Here is a 19016-nt window from a genome sequence, read left to right as displayed (position 1 = left end):
TTTTACTTTGAGAAGATCAGCAATGGTCATGTCCTTCCTAAATTGTGTGCAAATTTGCACTTTGTAAAGTGTTGCACGTTTTAAGGCATATTTGCAATCTCTTTTGTATTTCTATTGTAATAATGACAATTTTATAGGTCTGTCATCATTTTAAAGATATTTTTTAATTTATAGAATAATTTCATAATTTGACACTTATTCATTTACATGTTTGAAGCTTATGTACGGCAAGTTCATTTTATTTTATTTTTTTAAAAAGGGAAGAAAGAAATATCAAAGAGGGTTGCCAAGGCTAAATTGTGCTCATTCTTGAGTAAATGCAACTGTATAGGCAAACAATAAGGCGACTAAGAAGAAGTTGCCTTTTTTGTTCGATCATTTCAGCCTTGAGTAATGAAAGTTACCCTCTTTGTTCATATCTAATAAGAGAGCAACTTTGTTGCCATGGTTGGTCTCGAAAGCGAATAGGGCAATGAAAGTTGCCCCTATTTGCGTAGCTAAGAGGACGATAAAATTTGCATATTTGGTAAAATTAAAGAAGAAAAAAAAATGCTTTTTTAAATTATCAAAGTGCGCTATTTCAAGATGTATGCCCTACAAACATAATGCAACGATCTTACTGTGGCAAAGTTAAGGGCAAGTAAATTTTGCGCTGTTAAATTAAGGGGACAATTTTTTGATCTACCCGAGCAATTTTACTTGCGCTCTTTAACCTTACATGATGTAGTGAAGATAATTTTGGAATTTTTTTTCATTTTTGACCACTAGTTGAGGAAATCTTGCTTAGAGTATTGTTCATGTTACGAGGATATCTCATTTGTGCTCATATTGTCCATATATAGTTACAAAATTAGCTTAATCATCGTTCTCAGGCCTTTCTGACAGGGTGTAGGACATAATACCAAATAAAATTTAGGTGTCTACACTAACTTTAATAAAATAGAGTCTACAAATAGTCATCACTTCATATTCTCATATAATAATTCACCCTCTTTGGATAATTTAATTTATAAATATTATATGGATCTTTGAGGAGATTTATAAATACATGACAATAGAAAAATTCTGCAACTCTGTAACTCAAAATTTAGAAGAAGATTAATGAAATCATCATCATATAATTAGAACAAAGAAAAAAGATGATCTCAAATTCATAATCTTCTCTAAGAAATCATAGAATCATGAATCTAAGGGATATTTTTCTTCTTTAAGAACATCTTAGCAGTGAGACCACAAGTAAGCGCATTACTAGGAATACCCTGAACCCTCTCAACAGCAGAAGCCAACACCACTCCCATGCCCATATGTAAGTGAGGCTCAATATGGCAGTGAAAAGCCCACGCACCCGGATTATCAGCCACAAACCTCAAAGCAGTCCAACCATATGGAAATATCACAACTGTATTTCTCAGTGGCGGATTCTTCAAGTTAAACTTAGCTTCATCATCTTTAGTAAACTTTCCTTCTCCATATCCCAACACCCAAAAATCATGCCCATGCAAATGCCAAGGATGAATTTCACTTACATTAGCACCCAAGGCATTTGCATTTTGCAAAATTATATCTACTGTGGTGTTATACCCAAGCCTATACACACCACTTCCGGTTGTCGTGTTCGGGTTAGCCGGAGGACTCATGATATCATACGAAGAAGGGAAGTTTTCGGGTGGGTTCGTTTGATCGAACCCGCTTTTTAACCCGAATTTAATTGATCCTAAATACGGCGTTGGAGGAAAGACCAAAGAAACATTATTGATAGCCCATTTGATGAAACCATCAATCCTGTTTTGAGTGTTGAGGAGGGCGATACGACGATCGTACGTCGCCGGAGGTGTATGGGATCCCATAAGGGCAAATATGTTCTTAGTGAAGGATTTGCTATGGTTATAGTCATTCCATGCAGGAGTTATAGGGGGTGATATGGTAGGGAGTTTAGAGGCCGAAGTTGGCTTGTAGTTTAGAATAGTAAGAGCTGGAGGAGTGTTAGGTCGTCGTCCTCTTACACCAATTACTATCCAATAATTTTTGTTAGGGTTTTGATTGGTATTAATTAGAAATGAGTAACTCTCCCCTGAGTATATGTCTAAGTCGTCTACGGTAAAAGGTTGTACGTAGTTTCCATCAGCTTCCACCACGATCATCTTATGGTTCTGTAAATCAAACAAATGAAGTAAATATATATTAATTGATCAATTTAGTTAAATGGTGATGTTAGTAGTCTTTTTTGTAATCTTAATCAAAACAAATTAAACATCATCATTTGTTGTGTTTAATATTGTATTTATTAATTGGGAGACAAAAATACAAAATTAATATAAATGATAACAATTTTTTCCCATTTTCTAAACAGATCACACCTTTATATTATTCCACAATAATCCTATCTTTTGCTGATTGGAGTTTATCAAAATAATCAAAATTTTTATGTCTTATAATATTTTTTTTTTGGAGTTACATTACTTTTTCATTAGAGTTAGCATCACTAATTCATAAGAGTTATAGCGAGTAAATTTTTTTCTCATTTCTCATATAAGTATGCATTATCATATGAACTCACTTCTATATATATATAATAGATTAATGAAGCCAAGGAAAATTTTCTACTATACATACCTTAGCTCTACAATCTACAAAAAATAATGAATCCAAACAACTAGCAGCCACAGAAAGTTTCAACTTCTAGAGGAAAGCAATGTTGCTCAATCCTGTTGATACCTCCAAGAGACAGGATTGAAAGGACACTGGCTCACTTAAACTTTACTCTTTGTCTTAATTATGTAGTGTTTCCCAGTAGTGATATAGTATTATAGGAGTACACCACGCTCATTATGCAGGTGAACTGTGCACAAGTAGCACAACTGCACAAGCTTCACTTCCCCTTGACTTTTATGGTCAATTTGATTGATTTTATGACCCACCTTGATATGGCATCAAGAGCGCGTGATCTTGAGTGGCCGGCACAGAAAATCTTTAAAGTCAAAAAAGTTCCATCATTTTGACGATCTTACGTGTTAATTTTTTTTGATTTGCAATGTTAGGAATATAATCCTCTTAAATTATGTACATTATTTATCTTTCTGGTAACTATGTTATAATTTCACCAACACATATTATCAGGTTATGTCTATATAATTACGAAAAAAATTGTTTGGAGCTTGAAATATCGAACTATTGGGACAAAAATAATACTCTTTCATGAATTTGGTTAAACCATTGATAACTTACTCTTTTGCATCTAAAAAGATAAAATATTACATGTCATAAAACTTTAGTAACTTACCCCGATGGCTATGTTGAGGGAAGCAAGAGCAGTAGTACTAGCAAGTCGTACTCTATAAGTTTTGTTTGGTAGCACCTGAAGAATCTGGGGGGCACATTGCTCGTTTCCTCTGAACTTGCATTGAGTTGATGACGAGTTACCGAAATTTGGCAATAGGGAACAATTGTATTGTCCTCTTCCATTGATGAGTAAAGTCTGACATTAAGATAAACCAGCGAAAATTACATATTAAATTGATTAATTAATGGACAGGAAACTTTCAATGTCACCAGATTAGGATAAAATGATCAAAGACACAAAAGCATATAGTATGTAAATGTAACTCCCCAAATATTAGTAATTACAAATTTGTATACAACTTTCAAATGTAGAAGGACTCCCACACATGCAAGCATACACATGCGAATATATTGCTTGGTGTTGTTCGTTGGAAATTTGATCTCTCTATTTTATATAGTGTTTTTAACCCAATTTCCTTAACAGTAAGTACTATTTTTAAGCTCATATTTGTGTGATTTGATATGGTTGGGTTGGTTTTGGTTCCTTTATGCTTTATATTATAGACTATGCAATTCGTGCCTTAATTTGGCCACGGAATGAAAGTCCGATGATCATACATAGCTCACACCAGATTTGAAAAGCAAGTCAAGCGGCTTAGATGCAGAAACGGAGCAAGAAGCTAAGAAAAAGCTCTTGCATGGTTCACTGGGCGGTTTACCCAGATTGGGCGAGCCATGTTTTCTTCAATCTCTGTTCACCCAGTCGACTGAGCGAAATATACCCCAAAATCGCTTGCGCACCTGACCAAGCGAAATCTCGACTTAGCTCGTTAGAGCAGAATACCGTTGCCCGACCAGGTGATTTTCCGGGAGGTTAATTTTTAATGTATTTTAGTCGATTTTGCACAGACTATAAATAGTTTTTTAGGAAACTCGATTGTTTATCTTATTTTCTTCGTTTTATTAGGTTTAAACACTTAGTTTTCGTTCTATATTTGTATTAACAGACTTTGAAGATTATAAAGATCGTTGATTTCGCTTTAGTTGTTCTTCAATCATTCGGTCTTTTTTTTCTAGTTAATCTATTTAGATGCATTATTCTATTTTCATTATGCTTATAATATTTATTAGTATCATGAGTGAGTAATATTTTTCTAGGGATTAGTGAGGTAAGCCATGTCTATACCTTTTTTAATTGTGATTTAATGTTTTTCAATAATTTGATTGGATTAGAGTAATTCTTATTGATTTGTTATGATTGTTTAATTCATGTAATTGCGCAATATCATTTAGAATTGAAAGATCGTACTTATTAGAGGCTTGTTACAATTGGTAGATCTAATTATGTTAAGCGATCGTACTAGCATATGTTTATCTAAGAATGTTAACACACCAGACCGTAGGATTAACAAAAGACTTTAATTACTTGACCCTCAATCCAAGTATTGTTGAGTTGTATCGTATTAATATAATTGGTATAAGCAGGGTGGAACGAGCAAATGCCCTAGGTTTTAATTCTCCGATTTACATACATTTGTGATCTAGCTTATTTTTGTTTAGTTATTACTCATTTTTCTCTTGAAGTAGTTAAGTAATTGAACATCAATCTATAGAAATCCTCTCCCTATGGATCGACCCGTATTTGCTAAGTCTCTGCTTACAATAGACATCGTACACTTATGGTAGTATTTTAAGACCCATCAAAATTCATCATATTACTTTAAGATTATTAGGACAAATCCTTCCAAACGTAGTGGTTGAGGGTAGGGATTCCCTTACCTTTTCTCCTTTATTCCCGAATGAGTCGCAAATATTAACCAAGAAATTGTAAGAGTAGAGGTGGTCAAGGTTCTCTCCTTACAAACCAAAAAGAAATTCAATACTCCAATAATTCAACCTAAATTGCCATAATTTTTTTTAAAAGAAAAACTATATATACTTACTATTTAGGAACTACTCTAAAAAAGAATATTCCTATTTCATTCTCGCAAAAGACTCTATTTATTTCTTCATTACACAATTTTGAAGTCGTATATTTGACCGTAGATAACTTTTATTACATATTAAAATTCAAAAGTTGATATATCAAAAGTAAATGTGAGATAATTTGACCATAAATAATTACCAATATAAAAGAAAAAAAAAATATGATCAAATATTAACTTTTTGTAATTTTTTATTAATGTATAAAAGAGACATTCATGATTAATGTTGTACATATAGGAGATCGTGCAAAAACAGATAAGAGAAAGAAAAAGGAGCATTAAACCATCAATAATAGTGATCTTAATGAGGAATCTTAAACTTAATGTCCTTGTGTTCTACTTTAAGTACAACTAGTTATTAGATTCGGCCTATGCCCCGGTTAAGAAACGTTTCATTTATTAATATTGTACTTTGATATGATAGCACTAAATACAACTTGGTCTAGTGGTTAAAACTTAAGTATATGAACTTGAGGTCACGGGATCAAAAACTATACTATGCAATTTCTAATTTTTTTAATTGTACATGAATTTCATGAACTAAAACTCTCCAGGGAGAGGGTCATGTGGCACCGTTCCTGGTTTACGCACGCCTTTTAATATATTAGTATAGATTAGAGTATGTTAGATTATAGACATTGGTCCTACTTAACTTTAGCTTTTGCATCATCCAGTTCAATAAAGGTCGATATATTCTTCATGACCATTATTATGTCTTTGGCTGCATTGCTTTCATAACATATTAAACGTGGAAATATATTTACTAGTTAATCGTTAAGTTTTTTTCATAATATAAAAGGAAAGAATACAATTAGTAATCCAGTCAATTTTAGGCCAATCCAACTTATAGTTTTTATGGTGCATTATATTTGAAAAAATTTGACTTGATAAAATTTATTAGATTTTATAGGACCTGATCAATCCTAATATAAATAATATCCCTTTTATTTTTATATCTCATGAATTTCGTACTTCCATATTACATTAATTAACCTTTAAATTTGATTTTTGAAGGTGAACATAATTATCCATTTGTACCATTATTCCTATTTTGAAAAGGTTCGGCAATACTATAATTTTTAATGAAGAAAAATTAAGTTATAATAAATTGTCACCTGAGGTTCACCAATCCAACGTAATGGCTTAGAGGATAGGCCAACTTCCTGCTCATGTATACTTTCGTGCCACCAATCACTCAATAACAAATTGAATTCCCCATCATAGTGGAATGGTTCATGCTGTCCTTTTGGTACTTCGACTATCAACGTCCCATACAGTCCTCCTGATCTTTGCATTCCATAATGTCCATGGTAAAAATAGGTACCCGCCTGCATATATCAAATATTATAATGCATCATACTTTGTTAGTATTTTATGCTTCTTCGGTTCTTTTATAATCGTAATATTTTCATATTTGCATTTGGTAAAATATAAATTTGATAGTTCATATTTTAAATATTTATTTGTAAAAAGTTTTATAAATTTGATAATATGAAGATGTACAAAAGTTTCTTCAAAGGTGTCACATGTTGTCTACATGAGTTATTTCTTCTCACAGATTAGGGTGATGGATGAAGGCTCCGAATAGTGACTTCCTCGATTTCTCCTTGGATACAAACAGGTGTCCTGCTATTTTAAAATGGTAAAAAGAATCTCCAGTGACCAGAAAAAATAATGAGTTCGTACATTAGTATCCTTCTGCATATATAGTTCACTGAAATAAAATGTACACCGATGCATCTGTACATTAGCATGCATCTAAATTTTATTTGCAATTTTGGCAATTTACTACAATTAAGTTATTCATATCATTTTTTTCAATTAAATCAACAATGGTTTTTGCTTGACAAAGATAATTTTCTAATCACATGTGTCTTAATTTGTTTAGACATGGTCTTAGCTGTAATATGATTAAACTTGGGTTACGAATTTGTACAACCTCAAACAGAATTCTTATACTTATTTCTCAATAAAATTTCAAATAAAGGGTATCTTAGGCTTATAAAAATATAGGTTTCGACCCTATGTCTAACTTTTGGAGTCCTTTTTTAATTTATATTCTCAAGATAAGTTAGGAATTTTTTTCTTCCATTTGTAGTTTAGACTATTGCCTAAATTAGCTTACCTAACTATACATGCATGACTTTTGAAATTTAGGCCTAGGTGCTGCAATGGACTTTGATTTGGTACATTATTGTTGATTAAAGTTTATATAAGATTATATCAGGACAAGGGATTTTTGTCGACTTAATTTAGCAGCACTTATTTATAATTATTAACAAACCTTAGCTTGTTCACCAAGTTATCTCTTGGGTGCTAAATAAATTACTGACCATTATGTTGTTATTTATTGTTATAGATTACAAATTCGTCAATTAGTAGCGTCTAGGGTGTTAAATTATGTCCTTATCATCAACACTATTATTCGTTAAGTTTAAATTTAGATGGTATTTGTTTTGCATATCATGAATAGTATTTTCCTATTTATAGATGTTCTACTAGCAAACGTTTAGCTTTTTGTTCACTATAACAACTTGATATACAAGTCAAAGAAATAAGGGTGTGCGAAACTAGAAAAGGATCACTAATAATTAAGCACAACTGCATAGTGCTGGAGTAGGTGTAGTGTAACCACCGTCAACATTAGAGTGAGAACAGGATACTTTCTCTAATCTACATTCCTTTTTGAACAGGATACTTTCTGTAACCTACATTCTTTTCTTTTAATACTGTTGTATCCCTTTTAGAATTATTAATTGTAAATTGGCTCATTAACGTCGAGCAATATAACAAATAATTTCGGATGAAAGAAGTCATAGTATAGATGAATTAATTAAGTGGACAGCATGAAAGGTAGAATGTTATTACCTTGTCAACCACAAATCTGTAAGTAAAAGTCTCTCCAGGATTAATGGGACATTGAGAAATTGAAGCAGTTCCATCTGCCCAAGGTGTTCCCAGCTGAAATAAAGAATAAACATATTAAATCCCAGTTACGATTTGAATCGCCAAATATATAATTTAATGTATTTTAAAAAGAAAAAAGAACAGGAACATTTGCTTTGGTTCACGTTAAGGTCACAGGCGTTACTCGTTAGCATCCCACATGCAAAGATTCCGAGCTCAAAATAATATTATATGGAATGTTCATCCTAATGTACGTCCATGCCGAAAGTATTTCTTTCTTACTTTACTTATGCTTTTAGAAAATTATTTATTACAGCAATCTTAAACATCATTCGCAGTCGGCAGTCCCATCCAAAAAAAAAGAGTTATCAACATTTTTTTTGAATAGTACAGTAAAAGAGTAAGAAAATAATAAAATAATTAATGATTACAAATTATAGAACACCCATTCAATGTGTTCTTAGGATCATATCACGCACTGAAATATCACACCCAAATCTCACTAATGGTTGAATCAGACTGAATAACTATTAATCGCCTCCAGATAAACCTGATTTCAATATTAGTTCCTAAACTGATGGCTTTTGGACCACTTTTGAAGTGAACATTTCTATTTTATATTTTAATCAAATGTACACCAACTTTCAAAAAAGTATGCGCATGATTCACAACATAAATTATCGCATCAAATTGTGCAAGACAATCACTTAAAACACTTTTTCAAACTTGTGCCACATTTTCCTTTCTTTTAACAACACCAAATAGCTTAGACTAGCCTACCACAATATTGTTTGACACACATTATAGGGGTCACGTAGAGGTGGGCATGGACCAAGCCAGCACATGAAATGACCCCCGTTCCAACATTACAAGCTCGCTCAAGGTCCGATCCGATTCGTTGTTTGTTACGTGGCCCGTGGGCCTGCCAGTGTCAATAAATTTTATTTCAGACCCATCCCGGCACAAACCCGCCTATATTTCATGTGGGCCCAATGATTCTTTTCTTTGTTTTTTAATATGAAATTGCCAAAAAAATATAAAACACAAGTCTGGCCACAGGAGGCACGAACCCGGCCCGCATGCACATGGACCTGGGTCAGACCGTGGACAAAATCTGAAAATTTCAAGCCCGACACGACACAGCCCGCCAATCACGGACTAGGGTCCGACTCGCCAGTGCCCAAATCCCGTGACAGACCCAACCTGACCCATGCCCAGGTATACAGGCGTTTAAGGAACTTTCGTTTATAACTTAACCTCATACTCCCTCCATTCCAACAAAACTTTCGATTTTTATTTTTCACATTTGTCAAACTATACTTTGTACAACTAATATTTTTACTACACATTATTTGAATTATTTTTATATTTATTCATTTAGACAATTCAAACAAGATTCTATGACTATGTTGAATTATAAGATTCTCTCTACTTTTAAATAATGTCAAATTTGGAAATGACAATATCTTAAAAAAACAGATGGAGTATGTGGCTCATTTACTATATATTATCTCTTATTTATTAAAATAACATGTAGCAAACTAGCTAGAATTTTTTTTCACGGTTAGAATGTCTCTCCTCCGTATCTAGACATTGATCTTTAATATTTTACAAATAAACATAAATATTAGATAATTGAATTTAATATGCATTTTCGAATAGTAAGTTTTTCTTTAATATATCCATAACACATAATAGAACATATTACTAATACAAGTATAATAGGTATAATATATAGATTACCATTCGATGCACCTAAAGTGTACGTTATGACATTTAAAATAATACGGTTTAAAATGTTCATATGTGATTATTGTGTCCTAACATATGATACAAACAAAAATGTGGGTGATTTATTAATATATATGGCTACACCTCCTCCATGTATTACTTGGAGGCATGTATCTTAGAATTAGGTAAAACTAGATACGTTGCAGCAATCAATAGATAGCTTAAATTCTTTTAATTATCAAACCTTAAACTATTTATTTCTGGTTTAATCCCTCTTTTTGGCCTTTAATTTTTCGATTTATGTACAATATTTAATTTTTTCTCACCAATTTATGAATTACTTAAATTTATTTTATGAGTTTTACTATTATTGTGGTGTACCAGCTTTCACATAATAGTTTACAACATAGTTAAATCAACTAATAGCGGCACCTAAGTAATACAAACTACCTCACTTTTTTTTTTATCCATATGAGCCACGAAGGCGATACAAAATACAAACTACCTCACTTTAATTGTAAAAGATTCGCTTTTTAATAAAAAGTTATTAATTTTAAAGGATCATTTTTTACTCTACGACAATAAGTTATATCCATTTTATAATAAATTTATCCTAAAATGGTCTTATGATATTTATGATAGAGTTGGAGAATTTGAGTTCTCTATAATGTAGACCCGTCAAAGCAAAAAAAAAAAATTGCCAAACATCAAAGTAAAAAAAGAGAGTTAATTGCCCTCCATGCCAACATCACGTTCCGCATACCAACACCGCCCAAAATTTAATTACTGCGCTACGGTACTATCCCTGATTTCAATAGTTGTTAGATTGCTTAATTCAAACTATGATATTTTAATGAAGATTATCTGACAGATGCATCATACTATACCTATAACTAGAACAGATATGTCAATCGTTGATCAGAAAAAATGTGGAATGAAGAATTTTATACGTTTTCTGATTCTTCCTCTAAACAATACCTACTATAAAAAGAATAACTACTCATTCACTAGTAATTTACTCCCATAAAATGTTATTACATTTTGACCGTTGGCATTATTTAGTTGGTAATTTTGACAGTCTTTTAGTTGATATATACATAAGAAAAAACATAGTCATATTGGATCTTATTTGATTTGTCTCAATTTGAGTTTTCCAAATATATAATTTTTATATATTTTTCATATAAGTAACTCAAGATATTGATGTTTGAAGTTGCACCTCGTAAACTGTGAAAAAGCAAATGTAGCAACATTTTTGGGACAAAGAGAGTAGTTTATTACTCTCTTCGATTCCGAAAGATTCTCCTTATTACTGTTACTACGTACAATTATCAAGGAGGATCATTTTGTGTGGCATCTTGAGTGGATAAAGTAGGAGATATAAAGGGGGTTAAAGAAAATAAATAAATAAAAAGCGGGTAAAGTAGGGGAGAGGAAGGGAGTAAATAAAATTGAATTAATAGTGTAATGGTGGATCATATGATAGGTACATGAGAGGGTAAAAAGGGAAAAAATTGCCAAATAAGAAATAAAGTAAAAGAGAGAGGGTCTTTTGGAAACGCATTTAAACGGAAAGAGGGAGGATCTTTAAAAATCAGAGAAAGTATGTTCTTACGCAGATTAGCGTAGTAATGTAGACGAGTTTTGATTTCAAGTAGAAGATGATTTTAGTTGAGGGCTCATAGGGGCTTCGCGCTTGATAATTTTTTTGGCTTATTATATATAAGAAATATCTTATACAAAATAAATAGGTAGAACTTTTATAATATAATGATTAATGATTTCACCCTTAATCTAGAGATTGGATATTCGAAATTTGGATATATTAATTTTTTGGCCAATGATCCGCCACTGTTATTTCCACGTCTTCAGTAACATCCCTCAAGATTTTATCAACTAGTGAGCTGACATTCACCTTTATGTTTATTTTGTACGCATAATGTAAAATGAAAGCAAACATAAACAATGCAGTAGTCAGTAGAAGAATACATAAAGCTAGTAAACTAAAGCTACCTGTCTAATACCATGCCAATGGATGACAACACCCTCAGTGCTTAGCTTGTTGGTAAGATCAACATGTATGGTATCGCCAACTTCGGCACGGATAGTTGGGCCAGGGAACTGCCCATTGATCCCCATAACCACCCTTTCTTCGCAATCAGGAGCCCAAAACATGTATTCCACATCCCATTTGTAATGACGAACTTTCACCGCTGTTGATTTTACCACCATTAACGATGCTACACTGCACCAAAGCGTGAGGTAATGTAGTATCCTCGGCCTTGAGTTGGCCAAGGAACACGAATACAAACTCATGTTGCCAAGGTTTTAAGGGAAAAAATGGATAATAGATATACAAGGAAAACCCAACTAGTAGTAAAATGGTATGTTTGGTTCGATGTATTGCCTAGCTTTTATAGCCTACCTAGAGTGAGTTGGTGGCTTGGTGCGCAACGTCCTGGCTCTTTCTCTTTTGATTTGCATAATCTATTCATTAATAGGGGGATTTTGCTAAATCAAGGGGTGCAACTGTACAAATGAGTTTAGTGGACTCGAATTGAGTTTTAAATTACTTTATTCAGCCTATGATATTTACAACACTAAATAGTTTTAAGGTTAAACTTTATAAATTTTATTCAGTCTATAATATTTACAACACATGAAATTTAATTTGTTAAAATTTATAAATTTAAATGACAAACACTATTATATAAACTAAAAGAAAAAGTTATGTAAGATCTTGTAAGACTAATTATTTTTGAGAGGTTGTAAGACTAATCTCAGTATTTACTATTTAGATATTAATTAGGCCTTGTTTGGTTGTATATAGGAAGTCATACTTCTTAGGAAGTTATTTTTCCCATGTATTTGAAATTCCTAGGAAGTGTAAAATTGTGTTTATGGTTGATAATGGGAAGTAGAACTTCCTATGGGAAGTTCTACTTACCTAGCACCTAGGTAAGTAACTTCCTCCATTTTGGAGGATGTAGAACTTCCTAGGAAGTGCAAATTCCCATGGTTTTGCCAACCAAACAACTTCATATACTTCTACTTTCTAGGAATTTGCACTTCCCATGATTTGTTTTGTCAACCAAACAAGGCCTAAGTTTTTATACTTCCTCCGTCCCATAATATAAGTCCTGATTCTGTTTTTACGCGGGAATTAAGGTTAAATGGAATCTTGTTTTATTTGAATAAAAAAATTATTTTTATTGAGAAACACTTGCATTGTTTTTTTTCTTTTTAACAAAAAATAAAAGCTGTCATTTAATGTTGCATGGTTTAATGTGTAGAGGAGTTCAATGGGGTAAAAAATTCCATTTGTCATTAATAATGGTGCATTGGAAGCTGAAATTATGATGACATTTTGGGAATTAAACTATTTTCATGAGGGTATTTTGGAAATAATTATTGATTGAAAATAGAAATAAGACTTATATTTTGGGACACCTTATAAGGAACACAAGACTTATATTATGGGACGGAGGGAGTAATTCTTAATAACTACTCCCTCCGTCCCATAATATAAGTCCTGATTCTGTTTTTACACGCGAATTAAGGTAAACTAGAATCTTGTTTTATTTAAATAAAAAGATTTATTTTTATTGGAAAACACTTATTTTGCTTTTTTCTTTTTAACAAAAAATAAAAACTTAACATTATATTAATATTGCATAGTTTGATGTGTAGAGGAGTTTAATGGTTATGAGATTCTATTTTATCATTAATAATGGTGCATTGGAAGCTGAAATTATGAGGACTTTTTGGGAGTTAAATTATTTTCATGAGGGTATTTTGGGTATAATTATTGATTGAAAATAGAAACAAGACTTATATTTTGGGACACTTTAAAAAGAAAGGGGACTTATATTATGGGACGGAGGGAGTATTATTTTTTATTTTTATTTATTCTTCCTATTTAAAATCTTTTTGAGACAAAGACAAAAAATCAAATTAGAAAGAACAAATAGCAACTAATGGAGCAATACATGATTGAAGATATCTATACAAATATATTAAAAGGCAAGCGTGATAATGTATACACGCCATGAGTCACCTCTGTTACTGCACTAAAATTGTCCAATGTATAAAAGTCATGTTAATGAACAAAAGTAAAATTAGCTTGCAATAAGATTTAAACTCATGACCTCATGTTATTATACATGACACAATTATCATCTCAACCAACATTTAACCATATTTTAAGTGTTCACATTATTATATTTGTACCTTTTAAACGTTGAGTTTTACTTAATATATTTTAATAAAAAAGGAAAAAAATGTGTATCAAGTTCGAAAAACAATACCGACCCGAGATAACGCCCGAACCCAAATATTAATTAATGATTAAAATACTGCAGTAGAGGGTGCGAGAATATACAAGTGTTACAAGATTTATGTAACAGATGAAGGATCCACGTTATTCAATTTCATTAAACTCAAGTTTTAAGTTGATTTAGTTCAGCTTATTCATTACAAAGACTAGCTCATAAATATTACTTCCTCGGTTTCTTTTACGCGACTAACTTTCCTTATTTGAAAATGTCGTAATAAGTGACTGGTTTTTCTATATGGCAAAAAAGTGGTCCCAACGTCTATTATTTAATTCCTTGACGTATTTAATTCAATACAATACTCAAATTTGATAGGTTAAACCAATGGTACTGATTAAATTCATCTCTACCTTACTTGATTTTCCCCTACCTTCTCTCTCAGACACTTAAAAAGAAACGAAAAAAAAGTATATTTTAACCTTTTTCCAGTCAATATTCTCATGAATTTTTTCTTTGGAAGTGCAAATAAAAAAATTTATGACATAACTGAAAAGTTTAATAGAGCTAATTCATTTGACATAGTTCATCGAATCTACATGTCATTGAGGCTGGGATTAGTCCCATGTTGGAGCAATGATATTATATGCTCTCTATTTAAATTTTCGCAACAAATTAATTATTGTTATCCATATTTGATCTGAAAAAATAATTTAGGGTGTCTATCAGGTTTGTTTTATAATGATTAAGAATCGATAAAAGGTGACGCTTTACGTATAAGTCGAGCGTATATAGGTGCGGTCATGCGTTGGAGTTGAGTCGTGCTGTTTCTTTCCATGCACTAAACATATTTTAACATTTGGGATGTGTAATAATGATGGCCTATTATTATTCAGAATATCACCCTTTTACCTTTTCTTTTTACAGAGTAATAATCCAATATACATAATCAGTCTTTAGCTATTTAAAAGTATCTTCTATTAAACTATCGTAATAACAATTTTTTTGGTGAGTTTCTTTTTCTTTCGATGATACTCACAATTATTTTAAATCAGGTATTGTCACTATCATTTTTAAATGATGAATAAACTTTTATTATGATACATCGTATTAGGCTTCAAAGGATTTAATATTTATTTTAATATAGAAGCCAATCATATTATGAAACCCGTGAGAGGATATTAACAGAAGCCAAGGACCAATTAAACTATTCAGGAGATGGAAATCAAACGAAGACAAAGAGATGGGCAGTTAAGAGCATGATCATGAGGCAAACTACGTGGGCATTAAGAACGTGCATACTTCAGCGCCAGAAAAACAATTATGATTTGAATCAAAGATGATTCAAATAATTTCCGTCCAAAGATGCATGGAAGTTACGTATTATATTGGCGTATAACACTAGTAGAATAAATTATTATTGCTGCGGTGATATTGATGCGGTTTTACGCATACGCAGCAATATATCACGTAAAAAGAAAAGAAAAAATATAAAATAACTATATTGCTGCGGTTTCGGCCGAAAACCGCAGCAATATGGTTTCAACGAAAATTTTGTGATTTTTTTTTACTATTTGACCAGACATATTGCTGCGTTTTCTGGCAAAAACCGCAGCAATATATTCAAATATTATTTTATTAATAATATTTAAACCTATTGCTGCGGCTTTTAAAAAACCGCAGCAATAGACTTAAATCACGCGTGGCAGTCAATAGGGTTCTTGCTTCCTTGATTTATATCTCTCATCCTCCCTTTTCGCCAGCCATTTTCTCTCAAACCCTCACAGTCTCACACTCATCCCTCCTCTACTCGCCATTTTCTCTCTCCTCTCAAACCCTCACACTCATCCCCTCTTCTCCTCGCCATTTTCTCTCTCCTCTTAACCTCTCACACTTTTCTCTCTCCTCTTAACCTCTCACACTAATCCCTCCTCTCCTCGTCATTTTCTCTCTCCTCTCAACCTCTCACACTCATCACTCCTCTCATCTTCTAGTGTCTTCGTCGCCAACCCCTCGAGATTTGTTCGTCGCCAACGCTTCTTCGTCAGCCGTTTGACGTTCTTTGCAGTCGTGCTCCTCACCACTCATCCTCGAGATTTCTTCTTCATCGGCTTTTAGATCTGTTTTTTGTTTTTTTACTGTTTCTTCATCAGCCTAGCAGCCGTTTTTCTTCGTTTGTCTATTTTTTTTCGTTTCTTTTTTTTCGTTCATCAGTTTATTTTTCATTTTTATTTTCGTTTCTGATTTTTTTCGTTCATAAGCCTTGTTTATTTTTTCCGTTCCTGTTTTTTTCGTTCATCAGCCTTGCTTTTTCGTTTTTATTTTTGTTTCTGGTTTTTCTTTCATCACTATTTTATTTTTTCTTTTTTTTTATTATTTAAGATCTGTTTTATTATTTTTCTTTTATCGTTCTTTTCTTCATTTCGCAGATATGTTTTTTTTTCGTTTTTCAATTGTTCAGATTTGTTTATTTTTTTCGTTTTTTATTATTTAAAATCTTTTTTTTCGTTTTTCTTTTCTCGTTCTTTTAGGTCTGTTTTTTATTTCGTTTTTTTGGTTTTTTTGGGGTTGGCCTCTCATGGTGCTGTTTTTTTTTTCTTTTAGGAAGTTGATGAAGGTTGGAATGACTGAAACGCAGATGAAAACGAGGAAAACTTACATTATTTAGTTATGATTTTGATAGTTTATATTAAGTTTATCTAATGTAATGTTAAGCTCTTCTCTTTATTTTTTTGTTAATGTATTAGAATTAATGTTAAGTTTTTCTGATATAATATTAAGCTTATCTCTTTATTTTATTTTTGTTAATGGGTTAGAATTAATGTTAAGCTTTTCTGATAGGAAAGTTTGTCAAAAACCACCTTTTAAATTCACTTTTTTGTGGGAAACCACCTTTTAAATTTTTTTGGTTAATTAGCCACCTTTTTGGCTTTCTTTTTTGTTGAAAGCTACCTATTGCCGGAAAACCCACATTGACTAACAGATTCCGGCGTTGACCATCACGTGCCTTGCACGTGATGTCATAACACCCTTTTTTTATCTTTTTTTCCACGATTTCCTCCCAAAAACCCATTCTCTCCCTCTTTATCTCCCATCTCTCTCATTTCCTTCATCTCATTTGCTGTGTCTCAGTGAATTGCAAAGAGAGTCTCCTCCAAGTGAATTCAGGTAATTTTTCGTTTCTTTTATTTTGTTCTTTTGTCCAGTTTATAGTTAGGGTTTAGAATTGACTAGTGTGTTTTGAAATTAGGGTTCAAAATACATTTTTTTTGTGTTTGGAATTGCGCAGTTGTGATGTTGAAGAAAAGGAAGTGCAAATGTGGGTTCGAAGTGGCGGTGAGGACTTCATGGACTAATGAAAACCCTGGCAGGAAATTTATAGCTTGCAAGCTATACAACCATGACACTGGACACAGGGGATGTCAATTTTTTGAGTGGTTAGATGAAGACCCTCTGGAATGGCAAAGGGATGTTATTAACACACTTATTGCTGAGAAGCATAGGTTCGCAACAGATCTTAGTTTACTAAGGGGCAGGGTTGCTCTGATTGAGCATGAGAAGAAGAGATTGACTAATGAGATGGAAAGGATGAAGAAGAAGACTGAGAAGAGAAAGGGTTGTGAAAGTAGCTGTAAGCATCAAATTGTGAAGACTGATCATGTAGGATTAGCATTAGTCATAGGAGGTCTTGTGATGTTGTCTGTGGTTGTTAGTGTAGTTGTTGTCAAAGTTGTTGGCTGATTGTAACTTCTTGCAATGTGTAACCTCTTCATAGCCTATTGGCTAATTATAATGAAAGAATGACACTTTGACAACATATCTCATTTTCATAGATAATCAATTGTGCACATTACACACAAATATATGTAGTCAATTCGAAACATTCCAAAATGACAACTTATTGTCACAAAATTACCCAAATCTGAAGTTAATTTGATGCATGCCAAAAGTTTGATAGTGCTAAATATTCATTACATACAATAAAAAATTGAGCTTCAAGCTATTCTTGAGTCAATTGAGAAGAGAAGATTGCATCTGTAGAGCTTGAAGCTTGTGACATGTTGATGGTTGACCTTGTAACCCTTGGAACAAAGACCTTGGATGCTCCTGGTTGTGACCCCTTAGAACTGGTGGCACCTTTGTTATTTCCAGCCTTAGAAGCTCCTTGCTTGGTCTATTTAGAAGTGTTTGCTCCTACCTTGGACCCTTTTGAAGTGGTTGGAAATGCCTTTGGAGCTGATGCCTTTGAAGCTGCTGCTGGAGCTGATGCCTTTGAAGCTGCTGCTTTGGCTGATGCCTTTGGAGCTGCTGCTTTGGCTGATGCCTTTGCAGCTGCAGTAGTATTGGTTGGTTCAGTAGTGGCTCTTGGCCTTCCCCCACTCTTCTTGGTTGGAAGATCCACAACAGTATTATTACATTTGTTCTTGTAATGCCCAGCAACCCCACACCTAGAGCAACAAATTGATTTCTTTGCCCTCGTGACAAGCTTGCTCTTTCTCTCTTCATCCTCTCCTTGTTCTTTCACTCTTTTCTTCTTACTTGGTCTTCCAGGCAGCTGCCTATAAGGTGGTGGCATAGGCTCAGGGTGTGTTGTTTTCTCCCATTGATTTGTCCTGGCATGGCTCTAAAGGAAGGGGCATATGTGGCAGCATAAGTGCTCACATGGTATGCTTGGTGAACAAAATCCTCATACTCCAACCCCCTCTTTACTATACACCCAAGGGCATGTGTACAAGGGATCCCCATTAGACTCCACCTATAACATCCACACTCCCTTGTATCTAGGTTCACTACAAATGTGTCCCCATCATCATCCACCTCAAACTCATGCAAATCAGCTTGC

General features: G+C 33.0%; 2 protein-coding genes across 2 annotated transcripts; one reads left to right on the top strand and one right to left on the bottom strand.

Moving 5' to 3' along the window:
• Window positions 1–975: 975 nt before the first annotated feature.
• LOC104903081 (L-ascorbate oxidase) lies at window positions 976–12341 on the bottom strand. The gene is made up of 5 exons (XM_010691062.4): window positions 11916–12341; window positions 8133–8225; window positions 6380–6592; window positions 3281–3475; window positions 976–2150 (listed from the first exon to the last, which is right to left on the bottom strand). Exons 1-5 carry the CDS (start codon window positions 12216–12218, stop codon window positions 1188–1190), a joined length of 1767 nt encoding a protein of 588 aa, XP_010689364.2. The 5' UTR covers window positions 12219–12341; the 3' UTR covers window positions 976–1187.
• A 5126-nt stretch (window positions 12342–17467) lies between these two features.
• LOC125493740 (uncharacterized) lies at window positions 17468–17914 on the top strand. The gene has a single exon (XM_048637249.1). The coding sequence runs from the start codon at window positions 17468–17470 to the stop codon at window positions 17912–17914; it is 447 nt and encodes a 148-aa protein (XP_048493206.1).
• Window positions 17915–19016: the final 1102 nt, after the last annotated feature.

The sequence above is a fragment of the Beta vulgaris genome, chromosome 9, assembly GCF_026745355.1.
Source record: "Beta vulgaris subsp. vulgaris cultivar EL10 chromosome 9, EL10.2, whole genome shotgun sequence".
NCBI classification, from domain to species: Eukaryota; Viridiplantae; Streptophyta; class Magnoliopsida; order Caryophyllales; family Amaranthaceae; genus Beta; species Beta vulgaris.
The sequence above is the reverse complement of the archived record's forward strand: the minus strand, read 5'-3'. Positions and strand labels throughout refer to the sequence as shown.

Excerpts from the sequence above, each read along its gene's own strand:
- LOC104903081 (XM_010691062.4), bottom strand. The coding sequence starts at position 12,218 with ATGAGTTTGTATTCGTGTTCCTTGGCCAACTCAAGGCCGAGGATACTA. Across the intron at positions 6,593-8,132 it reads ACAGATTTGTGGTTGACAAG|GCGGGTACCTATTTTTACCA; the intron begins GTAATAACATTC and ends TGATATATGCAG. Across the intron at positions 2,151-3,280 it reads CCCTCAACATAGCCATCGGG|AACCATAAGATGATCGTGGT; the intron begins GTAAGTTACTAA and ends TTTGATTTACAG.
- LOC125493740 (XM_048637249.1), top strand. The coding sequence starts at position 17,468 with ATGTTGAAGAAAAGGAAGTGCAAATGTGGGTTCGAAGTGGCGGTGAGG.